The 27,454-nt window shown below is 38.4% G+C and overlaps 1 protein-coding gene across 1 annotated transcript; it reads right to left on the reverse strand.

The window, feature by feature from the left end:
• Positions 1–299: 299 nt before the first annotated feature.
• On the reverse strand, positions 300–14,180 carry LOC135467760 (RNA polymerase II-associated factor 1 homolog). The gene is made up of 13 exons (XM_064745598.1): positions 13,992–14,180; positions 12,655–12,747; positions 8,739–8,860; positions 8,125–8,191; positions 7,773–7,874; positions 5,886–5,991; positions 5,271–5,339; positions 4,439–4,542; positions 4,009–4,125; positions 2,713–2,838; positions 2,008–2,113; positions 1,515–1,605; positions 300–1,126 (listed from the first exon to the last, which is right to left on the reverse strand). The coding sequence occupies exons 1-13, from the start codon at positions 14,057–14,059 to the stop codon at positions 771–773; spliced, it is 1,527 nt and encodes a 508-aa protein (XP_064601668.1). The 5' UTR covers positions 14,060–14,180; the 3' UTR covers positions 300–770.
• Between the last annotated feature and the right edge of the window lie 13,274 nt (positions 14,181–27,454).

A 27,454-nucleotide genomic window follows, 5' to 3' on the forward strand; every position in this document is an offset into this window, starting at 1 on the left:
TGTACAAAGCTATCAAACTTGTTATTTAAATTACTTTACACATACATGCATCTTCCCAGAGTACACCATAACAAAAGAGCAATTGCTTTATGACAAAGTATCAAGTTTTTGCAACACAGAGTCTTGAGAATTGGTAGCATTTCATCGTTCAGAGCTCTGTTGTTAAACAGTCCTAAAGAATATATTAAAACTTCAGAAATTATATGTTTCTTTTCACAGGAAAGCCAGTATATTTGGATTTGATACAGATTAAACAATCTGTTAACTTTAGTATTTGCACTAATAACACATAATTTGGATCGTCACCAAAATGTCCTCATTCATTGCCTAGTAAAAATGGTGGCCTGGTTGTAAATGTTATGATTTATACAAAAATACATGATGTAAATCAATATGATGCAGAGACAAAGAACCATATATATCTGTTTCGATTTGACACACTCTAGACACAATGACGCTTTCCTTACGATTTCAAGTTATTATTTATTATGTACATGTGCTCTCTCTCTGCATTATTTTACAAAAAATTGTGCTGTTAAGATCTGAAACCTCGATCTAGTCATCATGAAGAACATTATGAAAGCGCAGTGCCCATCGTAATGTTTTCCATGCACGTGCGTGACACACACAAAGAGACATGCCAAATGAAAATCTTTTTGTCATAGGAGGGCATTTCCTAATAAGTTCCAAAAGTGTATGTTTCAGCAGAATGAATCACCAGTTCTTCCCCTCCTCTCTGTCTGTGATACACAGCCCTCATCACAGCGACACTAGTCACTGTCTGAACTGCTGGCACTACCGAAGATCTCTTCCTCATCCTTCTTCCCATCTTTATTCTCCTCTTCACTCTCACTGCCACTGCCGGCCTTGTCACTCCCACTTCCACTACGAGAACCGCTCGGACTTCTGCTCCGACTGCCACTTCTACTGCGACTCCTGCTGCGACTTCCGCTTCTGCTACGACTCCCGCTTCTGCTCCTGCTGCCACTCCTGCTACGACTCCTGCTCCTACTTCCGCTGCGGCTTCTACTCCTGCTATGGCTCCTTTGACTGAACGCGCCAGACCTCACACTCCTGTTGTCATCATCCGAGCCAGCCTTCTCACTGCCACTCTTGAACTCTTCATCTGTAAACAATATAATCATTAAAAGAATATAATCTTTATAAAATACTTTTATCCAGCACAGTACAGCATGGCATTGTTGAGGTCAAGCCGCACTGGTGAAGTCAGGCTGTAATAATGAGATCAGATTGTAATGGTGAGAGTAGTATGTAATGTAGATGATAACAATGTAATGGTGAAATCACTGTTGCAGTGCTGAGATCACTGTTGCAATGTTCAGATCAAGTTGCAATGTTCAGATCAGGGTTGTTATGTTTATCGTGCAATATTGAGGTCAGATTTGTAATGTTAAATTAGAATTGTCATGTTCAAGTCAATGTTGCAATGTTAATGTCAGTGTTGTCATGCTAAGGTCAAAGATGTCCATATGAGGTCAGGATGATGATCTTACCTGACTGAGTCCCATCCTTGTTTGCCTCTTCCTCAGCCATTTCTTCCTCCTCTTCCTCCTGTGGTGGCTCAAGCATGGTGAGCCGTGCCTCCTGTAACACAAACAGTACACATATATCATGTACAGATGCTACACTACACAATACATAATCTTACACAAACTGTTAACCTGGATAAGCATTATCTCTATTATGGAATGAGACAAACCCTGTGACAAAAAATGTATAAACTGCCTCACACACCTCATAATATGCCAAACTCAACACTTTTAAGCTAACTTCAAACAATTTTCTACAAATATTCATGTGCCAAAAGAAGAGGAATTCCACCACAAAAGAAAAAATAAACTGAAATAAAAAAAAAAAGATCAAATTTAATCCCAACCTTTGTCCTCTCATTCACACAACCAAATACACAGTCAGTTCACACTTCAGCTGAATAATACTCAAATGTCTTAATAACTTTCAAGTGGTTTGTTCAAATAAATTGTTTACCTGGGCGGCAATTTCCTTGTCATTCAACTCTCTATGCTTGACAACCAATCTAGACTTAGCCACCTGGTTACTGGCACCAATCTTTCTTCTTTTGCTAAGTCGAACTCTGAATAAGCAACAAACATGTAATATATGACCTACAGTGCTAAGACATATCAATACAAAACCATAACAATTACAATATGACAACGTTGTTAGAGAGAATAAGGCAATAAGCATTGGATATCACTGAAAAACGGGGCCTTTGTGGCAAATGTGGATAGCGTGTCAGCGCACAATGACCCAGGAGCCAATGCCAGGAGCCTCACGCCAATGCCAGGAGCCTCACACCAATACAGTCGCTTTCAGTCAATCTCATGTTGGCTTACTCTCTGGACATACACAGGAAGTTCTTCCAGCAATCTGTAGATGATTGTGGGCTTCCTCCCACCATAATGTTGGCTGATGTTATACAACTGAAATAATTTTGAGTGAAAAGCAAATCAAATAAAAAAATCAAAAAATATCACAAAAAAAGTTAATGTTAAACTATGTTTTGTGATGATACAAATTTACATACAAGTCTTGATTCTTTTTAAATCCTGAAATTGATTTCCTCCTTCACACATAAATGTTACATATTTTCCAGCTTCACATCTTTGTAAAGCTACTTCTTACCTAAATGTCTTTTAATTATCTGTCGAGTAAATGAACCACCTGACTTACCTTGTTTCCAGTTCATTGTAATAGCACCCATCTTCTCTGAACACCATGAAATATGTCTCCTCGTACCCTTTGGACAGTTTGTTCTTCACATTCCAGTTGTACTCTCGAGCCAACATGTAGTCATACCTGCCAAGAGAGACTCCATACTAAACAAAACATACAATGATCATCCTGATAACATGTACAGAGAGTGAGTAAAATCCTCACATGTTCATAAACACTACATGATCAGGGTCTAAGCTAGGTTCATTTAGAGCCAATTACTCTGGAGGACAGGTGTCCTTCCAACTACCCTATTTCTTCTAATTTTGGTGACACCGGGTCCGTTCATTTTAGCCAACATATATGGAAATGTAGCAAGAATATTGAGTTTCTTTTTTCTCACATGGTTAGACCATCTAATGAACAGCATACTCATATCATCACTTTTCAAAAAGGCTTGTAAAGAAATGTAACATTCTGCTTTCAACACTTCTAAAACCTGACCCAAATTTTAGAAGAATTAGGGTACTCAATAAAAACTGTCCTTTGTGGCAAAAACGGACTGAAGTTATTCCTTCTAAAGTTCCCCTTGGGAAACAAAAACGGGCACCTTTACTGCAACACCTAGATTAGGGTATGATGCGACTAGCTGAAAATGAGTGGAATCAGCATACAGGTACTAATTCAAGCATAGGTATTTCGTGATGGTGCATACTGAGTTGAGAGCAGATTTCTACAGTTAAAATTTATTCAGTTCCCTGTCCTTCAGTGTATCACCTTTACGCATTTGTAATAATTTTACCACAACAAGAGTGAGTGAGTGAGTTAATGCTTGAGGTTTAACGTCGTACTTAACAATTTTTCAGTCATATGACGACGAAGGAATGTAAGTGCATGTAATGTGCCTCCTGGTTGCAGGACGGATTTTCAAGGCTCTTTTATCTGAGATGTCTTACCGAAGGCAAGTAAGCTGCGTGAGCCATTATACTGATACGGGTCAACCAATCGTTGCACTATCCCCTTCATGCTGAACGCCAAGCGAGAAAGTTACAACTTCCTCTTTCCAAGTCTTAGGTGTGACTTGACCCAGGATTGACCCTGGATCTACCGTTCCCAAAGCGGACGCTCTATCGAGGCTGGTACTACTATAAGAGCTGACACTACTAGTTCATCAACTCACAAATTAACGTGTACTCATAAACTGTCACATCATACATGTATCTTAAAAAATTTAATTTGTATTCTGAGAGTGAAGAAGACTAACAAAGGTATAAACAAAGAAGTTAAGAAAAGAAAAAAAGTTTTGACACCCACTCCTCGTCAGGGGTGTAGTCTAAGCCCTCCGTCTCCTCAGCTTTCCGTTTGTTCATCGTTTCGTCAGTTGGCAGGAAGTAAGCCACAAACTGCTCCCCGCTCTCATCCACAGCTCCTCTGATCAAAACACCACACAAAAAAATTAACATTTTCATAATTTATGGGAGTTGGTTTTGGTATCAAACATTTGATTTGCAATGCATCTCAATAAAGGACAAGAAATAAAGCTACCGTGTCAGGAGAATACCACAAGTGACCATGTAAAGAGCAGATATTTATACATATTTATGTGCAGAAACAGAAAAAACAATGCAATTCTTCAGACTGTTTCCAATTTGCATTCAGCTTAATACTGAGTGTAATATACATGTAATTGTGATCTGGAAAGACAATAATTGGTCAGAGACAGCAGAATCTACATGTATCCCACCTGATCATGGCTTGTGACATTTCCTCCATCTGAGCAGGGAGTGATCTCCCCTTGGGGGCTGGGTCTGAGTCGAAGATGACTTGAGCGAATGGATGCTTCCACAACTGTGATCAAATGTACAAAAAATCATTATTTATTTTATCCTCTCCAGTATGATTTTACTTCAGAAGTACCTGACACTGTCTTAACAAATAAGACAGTTCCAGAAAATTGTGAACATTTACTATGATGCTATATTTCAAGTTTCCCTTGTAAAGAGTCGGAGCAACAGTTTTACGAAATTTTGTGAAGTTTGTGAAAAAGACAATGTTGGGGAGAAAGATGTTTAGATTAGACTATAAAAGAGCTCCATCAGACTTGAGAAGGCATGTGACAAATTCAGAGCCCTAGGCAGGGTTTGAACCTTGTGTGTTCTAGCGATTAAAGGCTAATTATCTTAAATTAGTCATCCTTCAGTCCTTATATAAAATGGGTAGAAATAGGAAACAGAAATACTTTGGAACAGAGCTAACAACAGTGGTTCAGAATGATTTATGATGAACAATACCATATAATATCTGTAACTGTCTTGTAAAACAAAATCTTTGGCTGTGTGAATACAAAGGTGTACAAGGGGTAGGTTAATATAGCTCTGAAGCCAGTTTTATGAAGCGCACTTACTTAAGTAAGCCCTTAACAACAATGACAACCTATGTTACAGAAATATAAAATGCACTTTGCTAATGGATTCTTAACACTAAGTATGCTTCATAAAATGGGTCCCTGGAGATGTGAGTTTTTGTAGGTAAACACAGTGGGATGAAGCAGTCAAAATGGCACATGATAAACTTACTGTGAAGTCAGGGAAACATGGCAACACCTCCAGTGGTGTTACTCCAGGTTTGCTGTGATGTTTCATAATCTGTAAAAGGCAACATTGGGAGTCATATTCTTCTTTCTTTCTGTTTTCTTTTAATTGATTTTTATGGGATACTTGGTCCCAAAAAAATGGCCAAAAATATTTAAAACCATGAATCTTATATTCATATTTTTCTAAAATCTCTGTCTCTCTCAAGCCTATGCTGCCTAAGCTGTGCATTTTTAAAATTTAAGTGTCCAATGTGAAAAATATAACATATTACTGGCTACATGTACCAGCATTGTAAAAGTGTGAACTGTTTCCCACAAGCAAACTGCAACAGGCTATTTGAGCCAATTTAAAACTGAATGTGTTGTCCTGCAGTAGAGTAAAGTACATATAAACTGACTTGCTTGCACATTCTCTGCAATTTGAAGGCATTTTATTTTAACAGTCCTTTTATTTTTAACAGTAAACTGAATGACATACAAGTACACTGGTTTAGGCTTCCATTTACAAAAGCCAATCTACCTTTGATCACAATCCCCACCCCAACCCTGTAATGCCTTCCAACCATCGTATACATGTGTCATCAGATAGAATACTCACAGGTCTGGAGGCATATTCAAATGTCTTCTCTATAGCATTGATCTGACTCTCTCTGTCCTTGTACAGATCCTCATCTTTCATCATCTGTTTTATCCGAAATCCAACTCTACAAAACACATTACAAAGCACAGTTTTATACCATTTCGCCTGCATATTTATTTTTGCAATACAACAAAAAACCGAAAACACTTTTGCAGCTTTGGAAACAAAAATCAGACAAAATTTCCATGTACTTGATTTGAGTAATATGTCACAATTGAGAATATTGTACTTGAAGTACAAAGATAAAGTTTTCATCATGAGGAACAGAGTGAGGACGAGAACACCATCATTTAACAGGTGTCAGAAAAATCTGATAAAACTGCAACCAAACCAGGTGGAGCTGAGACCACAACCTGAGTCATGCTCGCTATGACAACTTAGGTTTTCATTATGAGGAACAGAGTGAGGATGAGAACACCATCATTTAACAGGCGTCAGAAAAATCTGATAAAACTGCAACCAAACCAGGTGGAGCTGAGACCACAACCTGAGTCATGCTCGCTATGACAACTTAGGTTTTCATTATGAGGAACAGAGTGAGGATGGGAACACCATCATTTAACAGGTGTCAGAAAAATCTGATAAAACTGCAACCAAACCAGTTGGAGCTGAGACCACAACCTGAGTCATGCTCGCTATGACAACTTAGGTTTTCATTATGAGGAACAGAGTGAGGATGGGAACACCATCATTTAACAGGTGTCAGAAAAATCTGATAAAACTGCAACCAAACCAGGTGGAGCTGGGACCACAACCTGAGTCATGCTCGCTATGACAACTTAGGTTTTCATTATGAGGAACAGAGTGAGGATGGGAACACCATCATTTAACAGGTGTCAGAAAAATCTGATAAAACTGCAACCAAACCAGTTGGAGCTGAGACCACAACCTGAGTCATGCTCGCTATGACAACTTAGGTTTTCATTATGAGGAACAGAGTGAGGATGAGAACACCATCATTTAACAGGCGTCAGAAAAATCTGATAAAACTGCAACCAAACCAGTTGGAGCTGAGACCACAACCTGAGTCATGCTCGCTATGACAACTTAGGTTTTCATTATGAGGAACAGAGTGAGGACGAGAACACCATCATTTAACAGGTGTCAGAAAAATCTGATAAAACTGCAACCAAACCAGGTGGAGCTGGGACCACAACCTGAGTCATGCTCGCTATGACAACTTAGGTTTTCATTATGAGGAACAGAGTGAGGATGGGAACACCATCATTTAACAGGTGTCAGAAAAATCTGATAAAACTGCAACCAAACCAGGTGGAGCTGAGGCCACAACCTGAGTCATGCTCGCTATGACAACTTAGGTTTTCATTATGAGGAACAGAGTGAGGATGAGAACACCATCTTTTAACAGGTGTCAGAAAAATCTGATAAAACTGCAACCAAACCAGGTGGAGCTGGGACCACAACCTGAGTCATGCTCGCTATGACAACTTAGGTTTTCATTATGAGGAACAGAGTGAGGATGAGAACACCATCTTTTAACAGGTGTCAGAAAAATCTGTTAAAACTGCAACCAAAATAGGTGAAGCTGGGACCACAACCTCAGTCATGCTGAGTATGACAACTTAGCACAAGAGAGCCTAACTCACACAAAAAGTTAAGAATAAAGGTGGTCCCTACACTCTACATGTATGTTTCTGAAATAATGCTAAAAAAACAAAATACATCCCTGAAAGATCAGAGCTCATTTGGTCACCAAATGATGCAAGCTTAAATGACTTTCACTGAAAGGTTTTTTTGGAAAATATAGAACTAAATTTACTCAGTGAACTTATTCTATAAGGAATTAACTTAAAATACAGTGTCCATTTTTTTCTTTGAACATACTTGGCTTCAGCTTTGTCAGCCTTTGGAGTAAATCTGTTGAACTCTGTGGAGATGTACTCTGTTTTCCTCAGCCAGGATACATTTGTCTGGTGATGTCGGGATCTGCAAGTTCACAACAAAGTGACAAAACAGATTTAGCAACACAATTTCAGCAACAAACAACAGATATAGACTGTAATCAAAATATTATCCAAAGTGATTCCATATCCAAATGTTTGACATATCAAAATGTTTTTATCTGTTTGTCCTCTGTAACATTTACTTACATGAATTTACTTATCATTGTGTTTGTTACAATCTAAACCACCTGACTGCAGCATGAACATGACACTGGTCACTATGGTTACTTTACCTCTTTGAGTCCCCTGGTGTATTAAGATCCTCTTCCAGCAATTTCTCATCTTCTCTTTCCAGGTATGCTGAAAACAGGACACATTGTAAGGTTAATCACAAACATAAAATAAAAATTATGCCTATAAGCTCAATAAAAATTGTGACTTCCTTCACACCGGAAATGACAGCGACAAGTCATAAAACTGTATGTAATTTACTGGACAAAGAATTTTGTGACAAATTTGGAAAGTCTGCAAAGTTTTTCTACAGCCACCATTTGATTAGCACTTATACTGACACAACTTTAGATATCAGGAAATACTGCTTCAGGTTTACCAGTAATCATGGTAACAAAAGAAATGGTACCAAACGATGGGCTGAAGGAGGTTGAATGATGAGTAAGCAAAATAGTTCATCTGTCAGAATTTGCTCACAAGTTGGATTAAATCATTATTCACCTGCTGAGAAGGGTATAGGGAGATTTAAACCCCATTTGTAAAATTTTAACCCTTTCCCTGCAGCTCACAGTTAAAATTTCACACCCAGGCTTGAAGTCCCCATATACCCTTCTCAAAATGCAGAAAATTTACAATAATTAAGCAAACTGAATAATGTCTGATGTGAGGAACTCACCATTCGGATCTATCATGTAAGTTGAGGGATTAATGAGGTCAATATTGACACCCAAGTCATGCTCTGTGAGCAAGTCATATTTGTAACTTCTCTCCAACGATGTCGGGTTGTACTGGATAAATCTGTTGATAAATTACAAAATTAGTTTGGTTCAAAAGATATATCTGAATGCTGATTAGGTTGCGTTTAGCATTGCTCAGAGCTGTTGTGTTTGCATATATTTCTGCCTCACAATTCAAGCCTCATGCAGAACTTACCAGAAATGACAACGTCACAGGCTTTGGACATGGATATAAACAACTTCTAAATGCTCTAATGTCATTGTGAAGTTGTCAAGCAAATGATGATATAATAAAAGTTTTTCAATAGACATGCAGTAGCTACATGTATACAAGTATACGAAGAAAACTACTTGTTTAATATATCTTCAAGTAATGTGTAACAGGCATTCAAGTGATGTGCAACGGGCATTCAAGTGATGTGTAACGGGCATTCACCTTTACCACGTTCAAGTGATGTACTACATGTACATTGAAGATTGCACTTAAAAACTGGTTGCCTCATTCACTGGGATTTCCCTCAGTAAGGATTACACTCTTTACCACCTGAACTACTAGGGAGTGAGTGAGTGCCTGGGGTTTAACGTCCTACTTAACAATTTTTCAGCCATATGACGACGTAATCCTTAGATGGCATGTAATGTGCCTCCTTGTTGCAGGATAGATTTCCACCGCTCTTTTATCTAGTGCTGCTTCATTGAGAGGCCTTACTGAAGGCAAGTAAGCTGCCCCGCCCAAGCCATTACACTGATACAGGTTAACCAGTCGTTGCACTATCCCCTTCATGCTGAACGCCAAGTGAGGATGTTACAACTTTTTAAGGTCTTAGGTGTGACTCCACATAGGATTGACCCTGGATCTACCGCTCCCAAAACGGGCGCTCTACAAACTGTGCTATCAGGGCCGGTCTGAACTACTAGGAAATCTGGTCTTTCCTGGTATAAGCACTAGAAAGCTGCAACCTGTTACAACTCACTGCTCAGGCAAGTATGGAAGCCGGATATGGACATTCATTGTTTTTTTATTAGTTTTAAGGTTATAAAAAAACACAAAAGTGTAAATGCCAAAAACGCAAAAACCAATACAAACATGGCAATTTCTACCTTCACACATTTGTGTTTTTGACTTCCCCCTTTTCATGTTATCGACCTGTAGACTCCCCTTTGACTTGTGTTTTCAAGTTACAAATAACACAAATGTATTTGAATTGCTGAAACTAAGAAAATGTGAGTGATCGCTTTCAGCTTCCATACCCAATAGACACACTCATTCATTTCCCAAAACACAATCACATTCACAAAATCAGCCCCATGTATAAGTCTTAGCACCTGTTTTGTCATGACACCATGCACTGATAACACAGAGCAAGTTTTATATTAAACCACATCAATCTCATACAGACATCTTCAAATAGATACACACCCACATAGAGTATTCACTGTACACTGAGTCAACAATTAATCACATAACTTCCTAAAACTTCTTTGGTTTATTAAATTGGAAGGGGGGGGGGGAGAGAGTCTACATGGGGAGGTCAGAGGGGTCCTGCCCCACACCCCCAAGAGCTGCAAAGAAAAACAAAACTGTAATGAACCTACATAAAAGAAATAAAGACATAACATCAAAAAATTAGGCTAAACACAAAATTGGCCCTTTTTTCAAATTCAACATCCGTATACTTTCCGAGAGTTTTTACAGTGAGCGAGTTTCCTATATTGCACAACTCTGAAGGTGGTATAGCATTAAACTGTAGTGCATGTATTTTTATCAGCATGAGATGGCCTATCTATCGGTGTAGCCTATTTCTTGAACATATTCTGGAAAAATCTGAAATCAAAATTCTCTACTTTTATTGTATTTATATAGCCCCGTGTCACCTAGTTACACAGCACAATTTGTGTGTTGTGATCCTCTATAAGCTTTGACATCTGAAGAAAGCACGGTTTATAGTTGTCGTTTTATGTAGTGGTATACAGCATAATCTGGGTGTGAGTTTTATTTTCTGTGCAACATATTAATGGTTTTAAATCACTGATTATTCATTATTCAAATAGATTAAGTGCCTACATGACTGATTCTTATTTAGCTATAATTGTGTTTGGCTAAATACACAACTTTGGTCACTATTATTGGCCTACATTTTTTCAGTCGATTAGCTTTTTCTTTTCATAAATGACATGAAATGAGAAAGTATTCAAAATTATATTAAGAATTTTGAAATTCTTCGATCAGATAAGGCTCTTTTACAAAGCCTTTAACGTAATGAAAAAATTTCACCAAAGACATACATCTGTGACTGCCATATGAATATGCGACTTCTGAACTCAACGCACAGACTTTTAGTCTTTTTTGTCATTTTTTGTCAGTTTTCACTTCCGAACTCAACTTTGAATGGCTGAAAACTCGAACATACAACAATCTTGGCTCGTCAAACTTCCGGGGCATACACTGCCCCTGGAGCCTCACCTAATGTGTTTGGATAGGCTGTCAAACTACTAGCCACCCACAGTTGAGGTAAGATTCCCTGGGTTAAGTTTTGCTGCCTTGGTCACAGTTGAATAAATGTACCATCCCTAAAATTCAGCATGGGGAAGAGTGTCAGTGACTTGCCTTAGTCCGAAGACTGTGTTTTTTTTCTGGAATCTGAAACCCACAATCTATGCAAATAACCGCTGTCATTCAACTGAAATGTTTCACATCAAGTCCGTTTATTTGATGTTTTCTACACAATATATTGGGAATTATATAAAAGCAGGCAGGGTTATGAATGTATAGGGCTTGCGGTACGATTGCATGAAAATACAATAATACATGCTCTATATACCCTCTTTATACCCTATATAAATGCCAATATATTACTGCACAAAACAAATTAAAAGCGAATAAGTTGATTGGTGGTAAAGAAAGACTGCAGGTTATATTCATTAAGGCATGTTTTAATATTTACAAACTGCTTTCAACTGAAAACACTAAAACGGTCATTTCATATAACCAAATGACTCTTTTCAGACAATGAAAACATTTTTTAAACCCGGTTTTGGTGTCCAAGACAGACAATCACCGAGTCTGGGCCATCTTTTGTCACCTTTGTGACAAAAAATCATCTAGCTCGAACACCTTAACCTCAGGTACAACTTCAGCAACTGTTACTTGTTAGTCAACAATGTTAGGATGTACATCTAAATGTAAACTAATAGATTAATTTATCCATACTGTACATGTACAACACATGTGATGTTAATCTGTCAACTTGTACATGTAAATACTTTTTGAACAGACCATCTATGATGAATTACACATAGATATACATGTATGTACACATGTCTTGAAAGATATGTGTATCTACAAGACTGATGCCCAAACGGCCATTCCGGTACTACTGTATTTCAGCTGAATTCTAGCATTTTTCTCGTGACACAGTTTGCTTCAATCTGAATGATTCATTCACTTTTACATATAGGGTAACTTAGAATTATTTGTGAAGTTGAATTAAAGGTTAATTTCTTGTTACAAAAACTTCAGTTATGGCATCAAAATGTCATTTTAAGAGTTTCATCTGCATGTCTGAAAGTGAAATTCTACATACCAACATATATAGGTGAAATACAAAACATTAATTGGCAATACATAACCAAATTCATTTGAAAAATGAAGACTTCATTTAGACAAAAATTACAGATTACACAATAAATAGCCAATGATGGCAGTCACATGACTGTAACTCCACTGCTTCTCATAAGACAATGTGACTCATCTTAAAAGACTTCCTTGACCGGAAGAAAACCTCCTACATATGAGGCAGATGATTAAACTTCCTGAAAACTCATATTTCTTGGAACGAGAATGAAGAAACTTACCTGTTTGATTCAAATGGGTATGTTATGAACTTTGGGTCAAATGGAATGTCTGGTAGGGTATTGTTGTATTTTACTCTGCATACTAGATCAGATCTGAAATGCAGAAATGAAAAAAAAAAAAAAATGAAGACATGAACTTTTCCCCCCTACGGACATAATAGGACTGTCACTGTGTCATAGTTGCCTTAGGTTTAAACTACAGTATGTACCACACCAAGGTTGTAAAATTGGTCTTAAGTTGCTCTGACATTAAATCTGGCAAAATTTTGTTAGGCCAAGGGTGGCCACAACCTAACGTCAGAGTGCACTTTATTTAAAAACCTGAGGTAGTTCATACAGCCATTTGCTATATGCATCACCAACTGAAATCTCCGGCCCATAAAGCCCAGGAAATAACAGATCGATATTGTGACTGCAATTCATGCACATCAATGGACGAAATGGCAAGGAACATGAGTGTCTGTAAACTTCAGGGCATATGATCCATGCAGATGGCATCAGTGTGCTTTTCTAAATTCTGACCATCTGAGTTCATACCTGCTACTCAAATAAACAGCCGCACATTTCAGAAATTCAAATGGATAGAACCGATCTCAATGAGGTCTGCACTGACGGCAGCCAAACTCACATGCACCAAATATACAAGATCATTTTTATACTGTTTTGGGTTGAATTAAGAAGACTGAAGTTGTGCTTCCAGACAGCAAGCATTTCCGAACCTTTCTGTCAGGAAGCAAGTTTTTCTGCTTTTAACACTTGTGATTTCAGTTGAGGAGTGGGTGAAGCTGACCTGCTCAATACATCAGTACATTGTTAAATCAGGTGCCAGCTTCCCTTGTAGAGCTAGAAGGAGATGGGAGTTTGAAATCTGTGCCATGTTTTTTTGAGGCGTTGATGGACTCAGTGTTATGATGAATGTCACAATTTTAAAACAGCACACTAGATGGACAGAGTCCATCTAGATGAACTACTCCTTTAGAGTGAATTTAAAGGCTCACTTTGTTCCACAAAGTGCCTTGAGGAATGGACTGACTTAATTTTTCAGTACAATTATTAGACATCGAGGCCGAGGCAAGAAAATATCACAAATTGTTCAACTTTAAAATAGATCTCAACGTTTAGGCGTACTTTAAATGACTTAAGTTATCCAGGACTAATTTGAGTGTTAATGACCTTTGCTGTTTTCAAGTATAATGTGCATGTTATAGGATAACCAAACTCACACAAGCGACACCACAGCGGATGTGCTTGTTATCAGCGGTTCACAAACTGATATCTGTTCTACAACTCGGGCCGACCACAAAACACAGTTCGTGTTGTTGTTGTTGTGCACTCACCGTCTTTCGCCGGGTCGTTGTTTTCTATCCCTATCATCCCGCGGGCCTGTTTGGATCGTGGGTGGCATGATTGTGTTTCACAAATTCGTCTACTGGACCATCATTACGAAGAAAATGCGCAAAAGCTATAATATTGGAAAAATAATTGCCCCTAGATCCTTCTCTCCATTACTCCATGTTACAGATTACTAACTGGTACTTACGAGTGTAGGCAATAGGTAATGGTCAAAATCAAGGTCTGTCTACAACAGACCGGAAGGGAGCTCGCCATACCTGCCAACCACAGTGAGATATGACGAATTATATTTTCTAGCATCAGAATTATATCGTTTATCTCTAGGGACAGTGCAGTATTTGCTAGTACAAATTGAAAAAATTACAAATTGTATTTACAGGTACAAACTGAAACGTGTCACAAAAACTCCAGTACGTGGGCCTACACGTTTAAAGACAGCACAAAGACTAAGGCAGGATTTGCCTTTGCTGCCTCTTCCTCTCCGGCCGTAGGTGAGAAGGCCTGACAGCAGCCTGCGGATGGTCGTGGGTTTCCCCCCGGGTTCTTCCCGGTTTCCTCACACCATAATGCTGGCCGCCGTTGTATAAGTGAAATATATTCTTGATTACGGCGTTAAAGACAAAGCAAATCAAAGCAAATCTTTGCTGCCTCCGTCAAAGTGGTTATGTTTTCTCTGACCTTTCTTTGTCTGCCAGTTAATCATCATGAGCCCGATATGTGAAGCTGCATTGCCGGGTTCTACCCTGATTCACCACAATGTTGGTCGCCGTTGCATAAGAGAAATATGCATGAATATGGTCTAAAACTCCAATCAATTAAATAAATAAATAAAAAAAAGAAATAAATAAAGTTGCATCGTGCTTGGGGTGAAAAAAATATTTGACAACATGTACTATTATATGTTTACATGCACACATCTTTTCTTATTTATAATTCCACAACAAAATAAAATAAACTTCCTGTTGAAATTGAAAAGTTTTACCACATAAATTTAATAAAATTAGGAAAATCTATCCGCTCGTGTAAACAAAACTGTGGGCCTATATACATGTCACTGGACAGACGTCAGGACTATACTTATATGTACACGTTAGTGAGATTAGCCTTGATAAATATATGTTTTCATGGTGTGTACTGAGCCCGTTGTCACTTAGGGCCTACAGTAACCTATAGTCAGCGGCCCTTACATAGTAAGTTGTTAGGTTACCGGCACTACTTCTGTTCAGTCTGTTACCATTACCGCAATTTTTGGAACATCTTGTCTGCTCCCTTCAACTGTATAATTGTATCAGGAATACACAATTTTTCTCACATAGTTAGTACCGGTACGTCTAAACATCTAACAAACAACTTATACGGTACGTATCTTTACTTTCCGAAAAAAATAAAAAAATAAAAAAAAATAAAAAACGAGAGAGAATTGAAATTTCTTGCCTCCCACAAAACCAATGTCTGTTTTAAAAACTAAAAAACATGCAGTATATATTTCAATCATTAGAGAGGAATACGGTGGGCTTGCGTTTGTTTTTCGTTCATTGTATATATGTGTTAATTTTCTGCTATCGCATGTGCACCAAATGTTAGCCTTATTCACTGTTAAGAGAAAAGTGTCAAAACTACCAGAAATACTAGGGCCAGATGTGATCCTGATATTCAGGGTATAGACAACTCCATATACCAGGGTCATTTATTCCAAATAGTTCAGGGTCAGTATGCCTGTGACCCTGAAATATTGGGTCGAGCTGACCCTAAAATGTTGACAGTGTTCAGTGGACTTATTTCATCTGATAAGATTTTTCGACATCGCATGTGCAGTTTATTTCATTTCTTACCCTTCCTTATTCGGCATGCATCGTGTGCTTAGATTATTCCATTAGTTTCCGGTACGCTTATTTTTTTTTCCCTGGGCACAGCATGCATATATTATTCCATTTGTTAACTTCATTCAGAAGACACCAATGCAATCGCTGTGAATTCTCCGGCCGTAAATGGGAAGGTCTGGCAGCAACCTGCGGATGGTCGTGGGCTTTCCCCGGGCTCTGCCCTGTTTCCCCCCACCATAATGATGTCCGCCGTCGTATAAGTGAAATATTCTTGAGTACGGCGTAAAACCAATCAAATAAATAAATTTATTCAGTATTGCATACATAGATAATTCATCCCTTTTCCGTTATCCGAAAGATGTCCCATGCATAGCTTATTCCATGCAACTTTTACCTTTACTGCGTATAGAACTCGTATGCATATATTATTCCATCTGTTACCCAATTCGTCATCTTATAGACCGCTTCTGTTGCCTAATGGTTAGAGCGTCCGCCTCCAAGTCGGGAGACCCAGGATCAAACCCGAGTCAGCTCACATCAAAGACTTTAAAAAATGGTACTGCCTCGCTTGGCGCTCAGCACTGAAGGCTTTGAGCAAGGAAACAGGACTGGTTGTCCCCGTGTCGGTATAATGTGCCTGGCTGGGGTGGCACGTCCTGTGTTTTCGGCATGATACTTAATTCAGTGGCTGCGGCGCTTTGGCAGCATGGACCCACCCTGCCTCAAAAAGTTACATTATATATGTACTCTACGTTGTCATATGAATAAAAATTTGCTAAGTAAGACGTAAATCCTTAAGCAGTCATTCATTCATTCACAGGTTATGCGAGCCCATTTGTCATATATCGTACTTTCGTCGCTGTTGTCGTTTTACTATCCATAATACAGTAGTTTTATTTGTTTTGTCATTATTTGGTCCACCTCGCCAGCATAGAGTTTTCCAACTGATATTTATGTATTTGATTTGTGTTATACGCCCTACTCAAGAATTTTTCTCTTAGCCTATACGACGGCGAACAGCGTATTGTCGGAGGGAAACATGGAAGAGCCCGGGGAATACCAACGACCATTCGCAGGTTGCTCACAAACCTTCCCACGTATGCTTCCACTGATAACCCTAATTACTCGATATATCCCACATCTAGATTATTCGATCTCTTACCCTTATTCTACATCGCATGCATAGATTATCTCACTTGTTACTCTTATTTTGCTGCTGATTTGGAAATACCCGTATTTATGTATGCATATATGTTCTCAGAAATCTTGGTTCTTCATGGTTCTTTGCACTCATAATTGGTTTTCTATGGAACCATACATGTAATATTGTTGGTATAATTGTAATATAATCCAAACCATTTCATTGCTGCTGCATGGGTAAGCATTAAACGTCTCTGGAAAAGGTATGAAATCTAACCGTTAGTGTTGGCTATAGGTACTCTCGTGGTCGTTAGGTGGCTCTGGTTCAACCTTAACGGCCCTCTGGTGGCGTGGGTCGAGAAGAACAGTGCCGAAAGTACAATGCATGCCAGTGATGATTCGCTTTAGTGGCCTTTAGACCGTGTTTGCGCGTGGCTGCAGGTCGAAGACCTCGATGCAGCGAAAAACAAGATTTACATTTGGTTGTTTGTTTGGTTATAACTTTCCTTCCACCTGTGTAGCATGACAAAGAATGAGGTCGGGTGCCTTGAAGAACCAACCTTTCTTTACTCCACACAGTTTGGCAAAAAACGGTACGTATACATCTGCTTTTACGCACAAAACCAGACTATCCTATATAGAAAACAGCCGTGTAATTCCACACTGTAGTTGTGAGGAGAACGAATGGAGACAGGAAATCAAGGTTTGCAACCCGATCCCTGTCTAGCTCCTTATCGATACCTTCAATTTAGCCACCATTAATTTATGTTCCAGATAGGGACCCACGTGATGGCAGTAAAGCCGTCTTAACGCGGTTCGTCTGTCACGATAACCAGTGATGTATGGGCGGTTATTTGTAAAAATCGGACTCATGTTTCATTTGTTACGGTTAGTTGAAGTGGAGTGAAGGTTTTTTTTTCTTTGTAAGCGTAGGCCTATATGGAAACGCAAACACCATGTACAGAAACTCCTATTAATGTCAACGTAAATACCCAAATTTTGTGCAAATAAACTTTCAGAAAATAAGAGTAAAAAAAGAGATGACAAATGATCGAAATGTCCAAAAGCTTCTTCCCAACGTACAGTCCTATATTTGCCTGTTAATACGACATTCTGTGCGGTATAGGCTTGTAGAATGACCGAAAACCATGATCTGTCTAACACATGCCGCACAGTTTACTTTGATGTAATATGTGATAATGAATTGGTCGACTACAGCAATGATTTAACGTGACACGGTCGCCGTCAAGCCGCAAGCGGCAATCGCATTAAAGTCGATGTTCTTTTCTTGGAACTAGACCACATAGCAACATCTAGGTATAAAATAATTATAAAATGTTAAAATGGCATAAAATGAAGAACAAGAAGGTAAACATGACAATCAGTCCAAATCAAATATAATTGTAACCATTATATTGTAGTATAAATGATTATAACCATATTTTTCAGAAGTACAAATATATGGTCAGTTTGTATCCACTGGCTTTTAATGGATTCAGCGAGTTACACATGGTATAGTTTGTGAACTAAACAACTAGTAATCCGATTAAGAAGGAATTGGGGAATCAATAATGGAAAAAAGACCTGTCCAAACATACCCATGAATTGACAGCTGTGAAGGCATCAATCGCGTTTCGGTATCTTTTAATTGGTTGTCTATATACAGATTTGTCGGAGCTTAAAAGTTTGATAAAAGAAACCGAAAGAAGCCAGTGTGGGCCTTTAGGTGGAAACTGTGACAGAGCTGTGATAAGTGTTGACTGTGACTATTTAAATTTTACCAAGTATCATACTGTCTTAGCTGCTCTGGTTTACTCTATATGATCAATATATCTTTTACTTGAGTTCTCGCTTAGCAACAGAGGCTGGAGTTATCGCCCTCTAGTTGTAGGCTAACGTTGACAAACACACATGATAATGATAATGGAGAATTTGTCATCACCTTACGACTCTACATTGCAAGATGTAGATAACTTGCTTTTCTCTTTTCTTTTGTTATACAAATTTATAGCATTTGCTAACCTTTATAGTTAATAAGGAACCATGCGTCGAAAAAGTCAAATTTTACTCACGATGACCAGTAGGTCCACAATAAAATGGTTTTGACAATTGGCAATTTCGATATTTCTGACTAAAACTCAGCACATTGACGTGGCGGCCTAGTGAGGTAGAATGATATATAAACATCACACATATAATGACATTTACACCCTTACACGTCGATGAGCATAGGGATTTTCTGTTGTGCTTGTAACGAGAATTTTATTTATGGCTGGCAGGCCTTCACTCGTCAGACCGGAGAGGAAGCCACCATGAGCTGTACTTGAACTCACAGCGATTGCATTATTGTAGAGGTTCCTGGGTCATTGTGCTGTGCTAGCAGGCTAACCACTGCAGGTCAAGGAGGTGCCATGTGAAGATAAAAGGATGTGTAATGAGTACTCAACACCTGTGTGGCAAAATTGTGCCCAGATCTTTGATACTTGTAGCAGCTCTTTGTTTTGTTTTTTAAGCCCACACTTTTCCACGGTTCAAAGAACACGAACTATTTACGGCTGATGCGCGATATAAATGCCTTGTGCAGGTGGATTTATGCTTTTAAAGATTACTGGCAAGAAAATTACATCGTCATGCACTCGTTAGCGAAGAGGCCAAAGCGTTTATGGCCCGCTTTACTGAAAGTCGGTCAATGTAGCACACGTGGTTTTTTTTTTTTTTAAATCAAATGACCGTTTGATATAGTTTCAGTCAAGCAAACAGGCTGGGGTCTATTTGAGGGCCGACGTGTTCCTCGCTGTAGACAGGTTTTCGTCTCATAACGCCTTGTTGGGCCCCAGGCTATATGGCAATTCGCTTGGCAGGAGAGAAAGAAACGCCTACAAATGAGTCTTTGAACATCTCTGTATGGTTCTCAGTCGAGACGTCTAGTGGTCATTTTGCGTCACACCATAGGATTGCAGCAAAACCCTCTGCATATAGCTTTTAACCGTTATGACGGGCTTTGACGTGGTAAAAAAAAAGAAGAAGAAGAAGAAGAAAAAAAACGAGGTAAAGAATTGGCTGTAATGACACTATATGCAAGCGTTTGCAAGTATTCCAATGTTATAATGTCCCTTGTAGCCGTTGCCAGAAAAGGTTCACTGGTAAAGTTTACTATATTATTCTTTAACAATATACATTGCGGAAACAGAGGATAGCGTACCATTTCTCGTGTTTGCATACCAATAAAAATAGTAATGTTTGCTTGTTAAAGTTAAATTCGTTCACATATAGAGTTCAAAACACACTGCCAGATGCATGGTAACTTATAAAAGTCCCAGTCTTCATATAGTAAGTGTTGTGAATACATAAAAAGGGACCATAGTTGGATTCGAAACGTACGCGCAATTGTCTTGGGCTAAAGCGCTACAGAAAAAAAACACTACTGCTCTCAGCAACCTCTATGAGATTTATAAATTCCCGATAATCAAAAAATATTTCTTTTAAATGAACATAAAGCAACACTTCCTGTGTTTTGAACAGGTTTTCAGCTGAAATTATTTTCACTGCGGAGCGTATAACTCCCGCTTCGAAAATAAAGCAACGATATCGATCACGTGTTCATTTGCACTTCACTCCATAGTCATCGATCCCTAAAGCCAATATAGGAAAACATCAACAGCGATGATATCAAACAGATGGGATATCGAACCGAATGTGAAGTGAAAAAAATGTAGAGGAATGCGAATCTAACCAGAGAAATGACCACGTAGTCTGTTATTTTGAACCTCATATTACACACGGACAAGTTTTACACCTTTTTCAAGTTTCTTTCCCCCAATCATAAACCTGACTTTCGACGTATTCTCGAACGCGGCGTGAAACGCAAATAACGATAGAGCTCATTTTAAATACAAAATGTTAAGTCGTGTGCAAACATTTTATCACCTCTTTCCTTTGTATTTAAAAGTGCTTCTGTGAAATTAATAACCCAGTTTCAAAATGCCAATACCATGAGAAATTTACAGTCTTTTTTTTAGAGAGCTAATCTCTCAACCAGGTGAGCATTTGTAAGCTGATATTAATGGAGTCGACAAGTAAGGAGTTTCATCAGCAATTATAATTTGCAAATTGTTCAGCAGCAGGAACAAGAATTTACATTTCGGCCTAAAGCTGGGCATTCGCTATTCAGTCTTTCCATGAAATTCTTGCTAATTTCTTTTCTGCACCACCGTCATGGGTTATGTAACACACCTGGGCCAATATCTATCAAATGTCTTAAAACGTAAGTCAAAAATTCAAACACAAAAACAGTTAAAATATGTTTTCTCTCTAAGAAGTTCTCTCTCTAATGGATATGGTGTCATGTTGACTTTATGCTGTGATTACTGTGACACAGAGGTTTGGCGTGGCATAAGCAGAGGGCTTTTGTGTCAACTGCACAGTTCAGTGTGCGGTTATAAGTCTTACGATTGCAGTACTGTGTAAGATGACATTGCCATAGGATAGGAAAAATTGCAGTCTAGCCGTGTTGAGCTCTCTGAAGCACAGACAAGAGGGAACGAGCGCACGAGCGCACGAGCGCACGAGCCTTTTGAGTTGTGTATAGAGCGAATTACAAGTCAGTCTTGAACTGTTTTGAATTAGTTTCATTTCTTTAGACTGGATTCTGATGCGATGGACCGATGCTAAGACAACAATCACGATGTTGAGAGGTGCTATTGAGGAAAAGCAGTGACGTGCTCAGCCAATCACGTGGTCTTCCACCGGAACGGTTTCTCCTACACACCCTATATAGTAGAGCTTATGGGATTATGAGAGTGAGAGTAAGGCAGACACGATAAACACGGAGCGGCCTATCACGTCTGTTTAATTATTTATCTTTTCATTGTTGCTTAGAACATAAGCATGTGCGGCGGGTAGCGGGAAATTAGTGTAATCGGGATAAACCACCAACCTTTGATGAGTTATTCACGCTGAACAATTGCATCTCATGACATCACTTTATAGTTTAAATAAACAAAATAAACACAACAAATTATTCACTTTCTGTCATTTTTTAATATCAGCAGTATGGATTTTGGGCATAACCAGAAGACATATTGCGCAAATTGCACTACGCCACGCTATAAGCCTATATTGTATATTAACTGTGATGACAACACAGCATTTTGAATAACTCTAGACCAGTGACGTTTAATAAATTGCAACTAACGTCAATGCATTTTTTAAAACCTAATTCTGCTTCAGTCATGGTGTTAGGGGACGTGCTATACGTTGCTATTTTCTAAGTATATATATGAACAGTTCGAATAAAACCCTGACTGAGGTTAGTTGACAACAGACCGGATTTCACCGGTAAGACGTGTGACCATTGGCCAACTATCACAATGTCGGGTGTTTTTGCTATAGTCTTTTACATCAGATATAATTCAACCGAACTGTCTTTTCTCATTGCTTGTAGGCCTAACGGGTCTTTCTCGGTTAGACAGAGTCTGAGTCAATTCTTTTCTTCTCCATCAATCGTTTATCTTGGTCTAAGGATCAATCGGTGACATAGGCGGGGTGTTAAGCACCCTGCTCGGTGGATCGTTTCGTTATGAGCTGTCGTAGTCAGACCTTGTTACATCTCTAATTAAGCCAACTCCCCATTCTCACATCTCGAACTCCAGGACTATTTTGGAAGTCTTTGCCCTCAAGCTTTGGTAAGCAACAAATCAATCGACCGTCTAACTGGTTTCTGAAATCTTCTATTTGTCCTTCAAACTGTCTTGTACTTTATCCAGGTCTAAACTGGTCTTGTACTTCCCCAATCTTAGGGCCTGACATATATGATGCATGCAGCTTTATCCGTCTAACGCCGGTCTCTGACCTACCTTTAACGTCATGGACGGCACCGGTTCGACTATTGTTCCACCATCTGTTCTCTGCAAAATATTGGAAATTTTGTATTTATGACTGTTTGTCTTGCAGTAATGTCATTTCAGTGGGTAAATATACAGAGGGCGGCGAACAATATGTCAACCTATCTGCAGAGATCTAGAGAAAGCCTTCAAATGTAGTGATCTATGGGTACGGTACTGAAAACCATTTTGAAATCCCCAATACATATAATGGGCTTTGTACAAACTCAAAGGAGTGAAGCAATATAAATTTTAACGTATCCAGTTACGAAATACGAGATCAACAAACCTATGCCTTATGCTTTTATGTCTGTTCGTGTATTTAACTTAAAATGATAATAAAAAGGAAGCTGCAAATTATTGAGCTGTAAATGACTGAATTGCGACAGATCATGATCGAGGAAAGTAAATAACTAGTACTTTGGATGAAATTTCTTTATTTTATGAACTTTCGTCTGTGTACATAGTTACAAAGTGATTCAGGTCTTTTGTCTTTTGTCAGATAACGTTATCCGTAACTCGGAACATGGCATGGAGACAGTTGCTTAAAATGTGCAGCGCATGGTACAAGTGACTGACTATATGTGAATTGTCTTTTTATGCAATAGTCATGTAAGTCATCGTATTAATAAAACATTTTGTTCTAATAACAATCAGACGTTCAGCTGGGCCAATTTGCGCTGTTGCATAAAACCACTTTTTTCTTGTGGTTGTTGTTTTTCACTAGTAAGGTAGCGTTTTCGAAACCAAAAGCCGCTTGCAGCGTTTTGCTGGAAAACTTGCAGTGTGTTACTGAGGTGCTGGATGCTCTACTGGTAACAGAATATCCAAACTAAACAAAATGAATCAATCGTGGCCAAAGCACAGACAGCAACGTATAATTGCACATCGGAAAATGTTATCCTTTTAATTGTATGCTCATATTCCTTGATGTATGTAATGATTCTTATATAAACAAGACAAAGATAAAATCTTTATACATCTTGAGATTACCAGTCGTCATATGACAGAATTAACACCCAAGGGAAATTGTGAAAGGTTTGTACTATCACAACATGTTGTTTTAACTCAAGGGCATTAACATATTGGGTTAATTTATTTATTTATTTTAATTGGTCTTTTACGCCGTAAACGAGAATATTTCATTATTATTACGGCGGTCAGCATTGTGGTGGGAGGAAATTGGGCAGAGCGCACGGGGGAAACCGTAGGTTGCTGCCAGACCTTCCTGTGTAAAACCGGACAAGAAACCAGCATAAGCTGAACTTGAGCTCACAGGGATCGCATTAGTGAGAGGATGCTGGATCACTGCAATGCGTTAGCACTCTAACCAGTGGGCCACGGAGGACATGGATCATCATGGAGTTACAGAGAGCTCTGTATAGGTTCATGGCATATACGTAATTCGAGTGTATTACTGAACATTCAAGCTCAAGTACAAACTACTATGTACAAAATCACGTCTTTCTGGCAAAAGATCTGCTCAAATCCCGTAGAGAAAGTTAGACAAGGCAGAAATAAGATATTCTATTAAAGGTGGAGAAAACATAAAAATGACAGTTCAGATGAAAGTGTGCGAAAAGTTATTCCTGAATGTGGTGTTCAATATTTTTTCCAATCTTTCCTTAAGGAGAGAAAGACACTTGAAAATAATTTTTGTATGGTGGGTATTTGGGACCACCTTTTGGTATTATAGTCTTTATTTAATAATGTCATAAATGAGGATGTAACACAGGTTCAATCAATATTTTTGCACTAGAATTTGTTCTTTTCAGCTAACAAATGTATTAAACCTCAATTTGGATCATATCTTTATTTTTAATATGTTCATAAGTATTATTATAATTTAGGTTAAATGCATATGTTTCGATATAAACCACAAATTTACATTCAAATAAATTCATTACGCATGCATCACATCCTTATTTAGAACAAAAGTTTACCAAAAGTTGTTCCCTAATGCCCACCGTACATAAATACTTTCAAATACCCTTTTCTCTTGAACAAAAAAATTCAAAAAAATATTAAAGACCATATTTGCAAATAAGTTTTGAAGCTCTTTCATCTGATTTTGACATCATTTTTATGTTTTATTCTCCTTTCAGGAAGATAGTGACAATTAAATTTAAATAGGTATAATTTTATTAAAATATATATTTACATTTCGTTGTTTAGTTTATAGTAGTGAAATATTAGCTCTAAGAAAAGAAATGATGTCTTTTCAGTTTACGCCACGTAAGCCCTACTTCAACCATAACGTGACAAAGCGCCAACCAAACACTAATTAGTGGCGCTGATGCATGTTTCTGTGTGCCATCAGCACGTAGCTGGAGACACGCATGTCTGTGCAGAAACGACATGCATCAGTCATTATTAGGTGGAATGCGATAAGATCTCGCCACGAAAATCCAGCGACTCTAGATGCTTGATAAGTTATATTAATTAAGTAGAGTGTGGTAACGGTAATGTGTTATGTTTGGATTAATTTACATAGGGAAGGAAAACAAAGTGCCGAGAGTTTATGAAAAACAAACCGCCTGACATAAAGCCACCGCCAAATCACTCAGAGCTGGGCTGGAGCCTTACTTTTACATCTATGGTCGCGGGCGAATCAGCTGGGGCAAGACGCAATTTTTGAAAAGCAACTGTTGTAGAAATCTTGAAAAAAAAATGCAATATTTTGATCCACACTGGTATACAGCGTTTTTCTCCAATAATCATTGGACAAAAGTAACTTCTTTGAGCCAAGACTATACAGGACACCAGCAGAAATTTGGAAAGTTGCGAATGAGTCTACTAGCAATATACCAATGGTGAATGTTATGAGGGGCCAAATTAAAGTGACTTATCGATATCGATATATGGTAGCAATTGTCGATAAATGGCTTACCCATATCGATCATTCCGCCTTTTTAGCCTTATGATAGTTACTGCTCCTTCCTGACATGTCGTAAAGTTTTTAACCGGAAGTTTTTCAGTTTTAGCAGAACAGAGTAAAACATCACGATATCGAAAAATATTTATCGATATCGCTAATTCATTTATCCATATCAATAAATGATTTATCCATATCAGTAAATGGATTACTGATATCGATAAATCGTGGGCACTTATCGATATCGATAAATGAATTAATGATATCTATGGATGAATTAGCGATATCAATAAATGTTTATCAATATCAGTAAATAATTTTATAACTTTCTTTTAAATGTTAATTTGGACCCCATAGAGTGGTGTGTCATACAATGATGTCACTCTGTGTGTATAGTCTACCTCATACTTACATAAGAATCGCATAATCGCTTCAACATTTAAAACTGGCAGAGCAAGTCCTTTTTTAATTCCTAATTTCTTTGTTGATTTTCGAGTTTTGTTTTCCTTTATTTTTATTATTTATGTATATTTTGTCACAGTCTCACCAGAAGGGGAGAAAAATGGGTAAACCTACATCAAGGCTATATGTACGTGACAGCAAAAATACTCAACACAGACGCATATTGCTCACTTTTGCAGTATTGGTTGGTATCAGAATATAACCACACCTTTTGTCCGTGTGGCAGCTTATATTCACACATTACGATACCGGCGCAGTTTATGAGCTGATATATGAGTGTTAATTTCCGGCAGAACGTGGACCCCTGCTCCCCCGTGATGAACTCGAGGTACATTGTCCTACCAGATTTGGACCTGATTTCGGGTCAAATGTTGAACCAAAGGACTCATTGTCCTTGTTCCATTTAAAACTCCACGCCATATAGTCCCTAAATATGGAAGGAATCAATGTATTTCTGTTTACCCATATTACCAATATGGACATAGCCGCTCCCTTATTAAAGCAATCGTGAATTTATAATAATCCCTGATTATTGGGGAATAAATATTTAATGTTACAAGCCGGTATTCACTAATATTCTTCTGACGTTAGGGAAGCCGGCAATGTTGTGCCCGTCAGTTGTATTACGGTGGGATGAGTTTACACACTGTACCTACCATTAAACGTACTTGCAATTCCTAGCCCTATTGGTGACCAGGGATCCACCAACGACAAAGAGTTGTATATTTACTGAGAATGAGTGAGGTGGATGTGGAGGGGGAAATAGGGGAGAGGAAGGAAAACGGAGATATATGGAGTGCAGAGCTTTCGGGGTGCCATACAGTCTCTCACGCAAAAAAAATTCCATTTAGCCAAACTTTTCTCTCTTCCTTGCAATATTTGAAAGCCCCCCACTTATGGTTTCGTGTCGCTGAGAGGGTGTTTTGAAGATCATGCCTGGAAACCCCGCCTGGATTCGGAGAAGCTTTCTGTTTTGCAAAGTGGAATCGCATTTTTTATTACCACTGTACTGCATGATGCTGTAGTTGTCCAGTACACATGCAGATTTTGAAAGAGGTTTGGCAAAGAAGTTTGAAAGACAACATTTTTTGATGATTCCTTGCAATATTAAATGATGTTGGTGGAGGCGTACTTTATCCGTTGGATCTCCAAGATCATATGCATTGGTTGGTTAATGAGAATTTCCCAATCAAATGTTTTAACCTAAAGATCTTTTGCTTCTGATTTTCACCGTGGCCCATTTGAACATTTCTCTCAGTGCTGAA

This window comes from Liolophura sinensis, chromosome 6 (genome assembly GCF_032854445.1).
Source record: "Liolophura sinensis isolate JHLJ2023 chromosome 6, CUHK_Ljap_v2, whole genome shotgun sequence".
NCBI classification, from domain to species: Eukaryota; Metazoa; Mollusca; class Polyplacophora; order Chitonida; family Chitonidae; genus Liolophura; species Liolophura sinensis.

What these genes read in the sequence shown, in the direction of transcription:
- LOC135467760 (XM_064745598.1), bottom strand. Translation starts at nt 14,059, where the DNA reads ATGCCACCCACGATCCAAACAGGCCCGCGGGATGATAGGGATAGAAAA. An exon ending in CATGTTTCCCTGACTTCACA is followed by an intron (nt 4,543 to 5,270) that starts GTAAGTTTATCA and finishes ATTTGATCACAG; the next exon opens with TTGTGGAAGCATCCATTCGC. An exon ending in GACTACACCCCTGACGAGGA is followed by an intron (nt 2,839 to 4,008) that starts GTGGGTGTCAAA and finishes CTCTCTTGGCAG; the next exon opens with GTATGACTACATGTTGGCTC.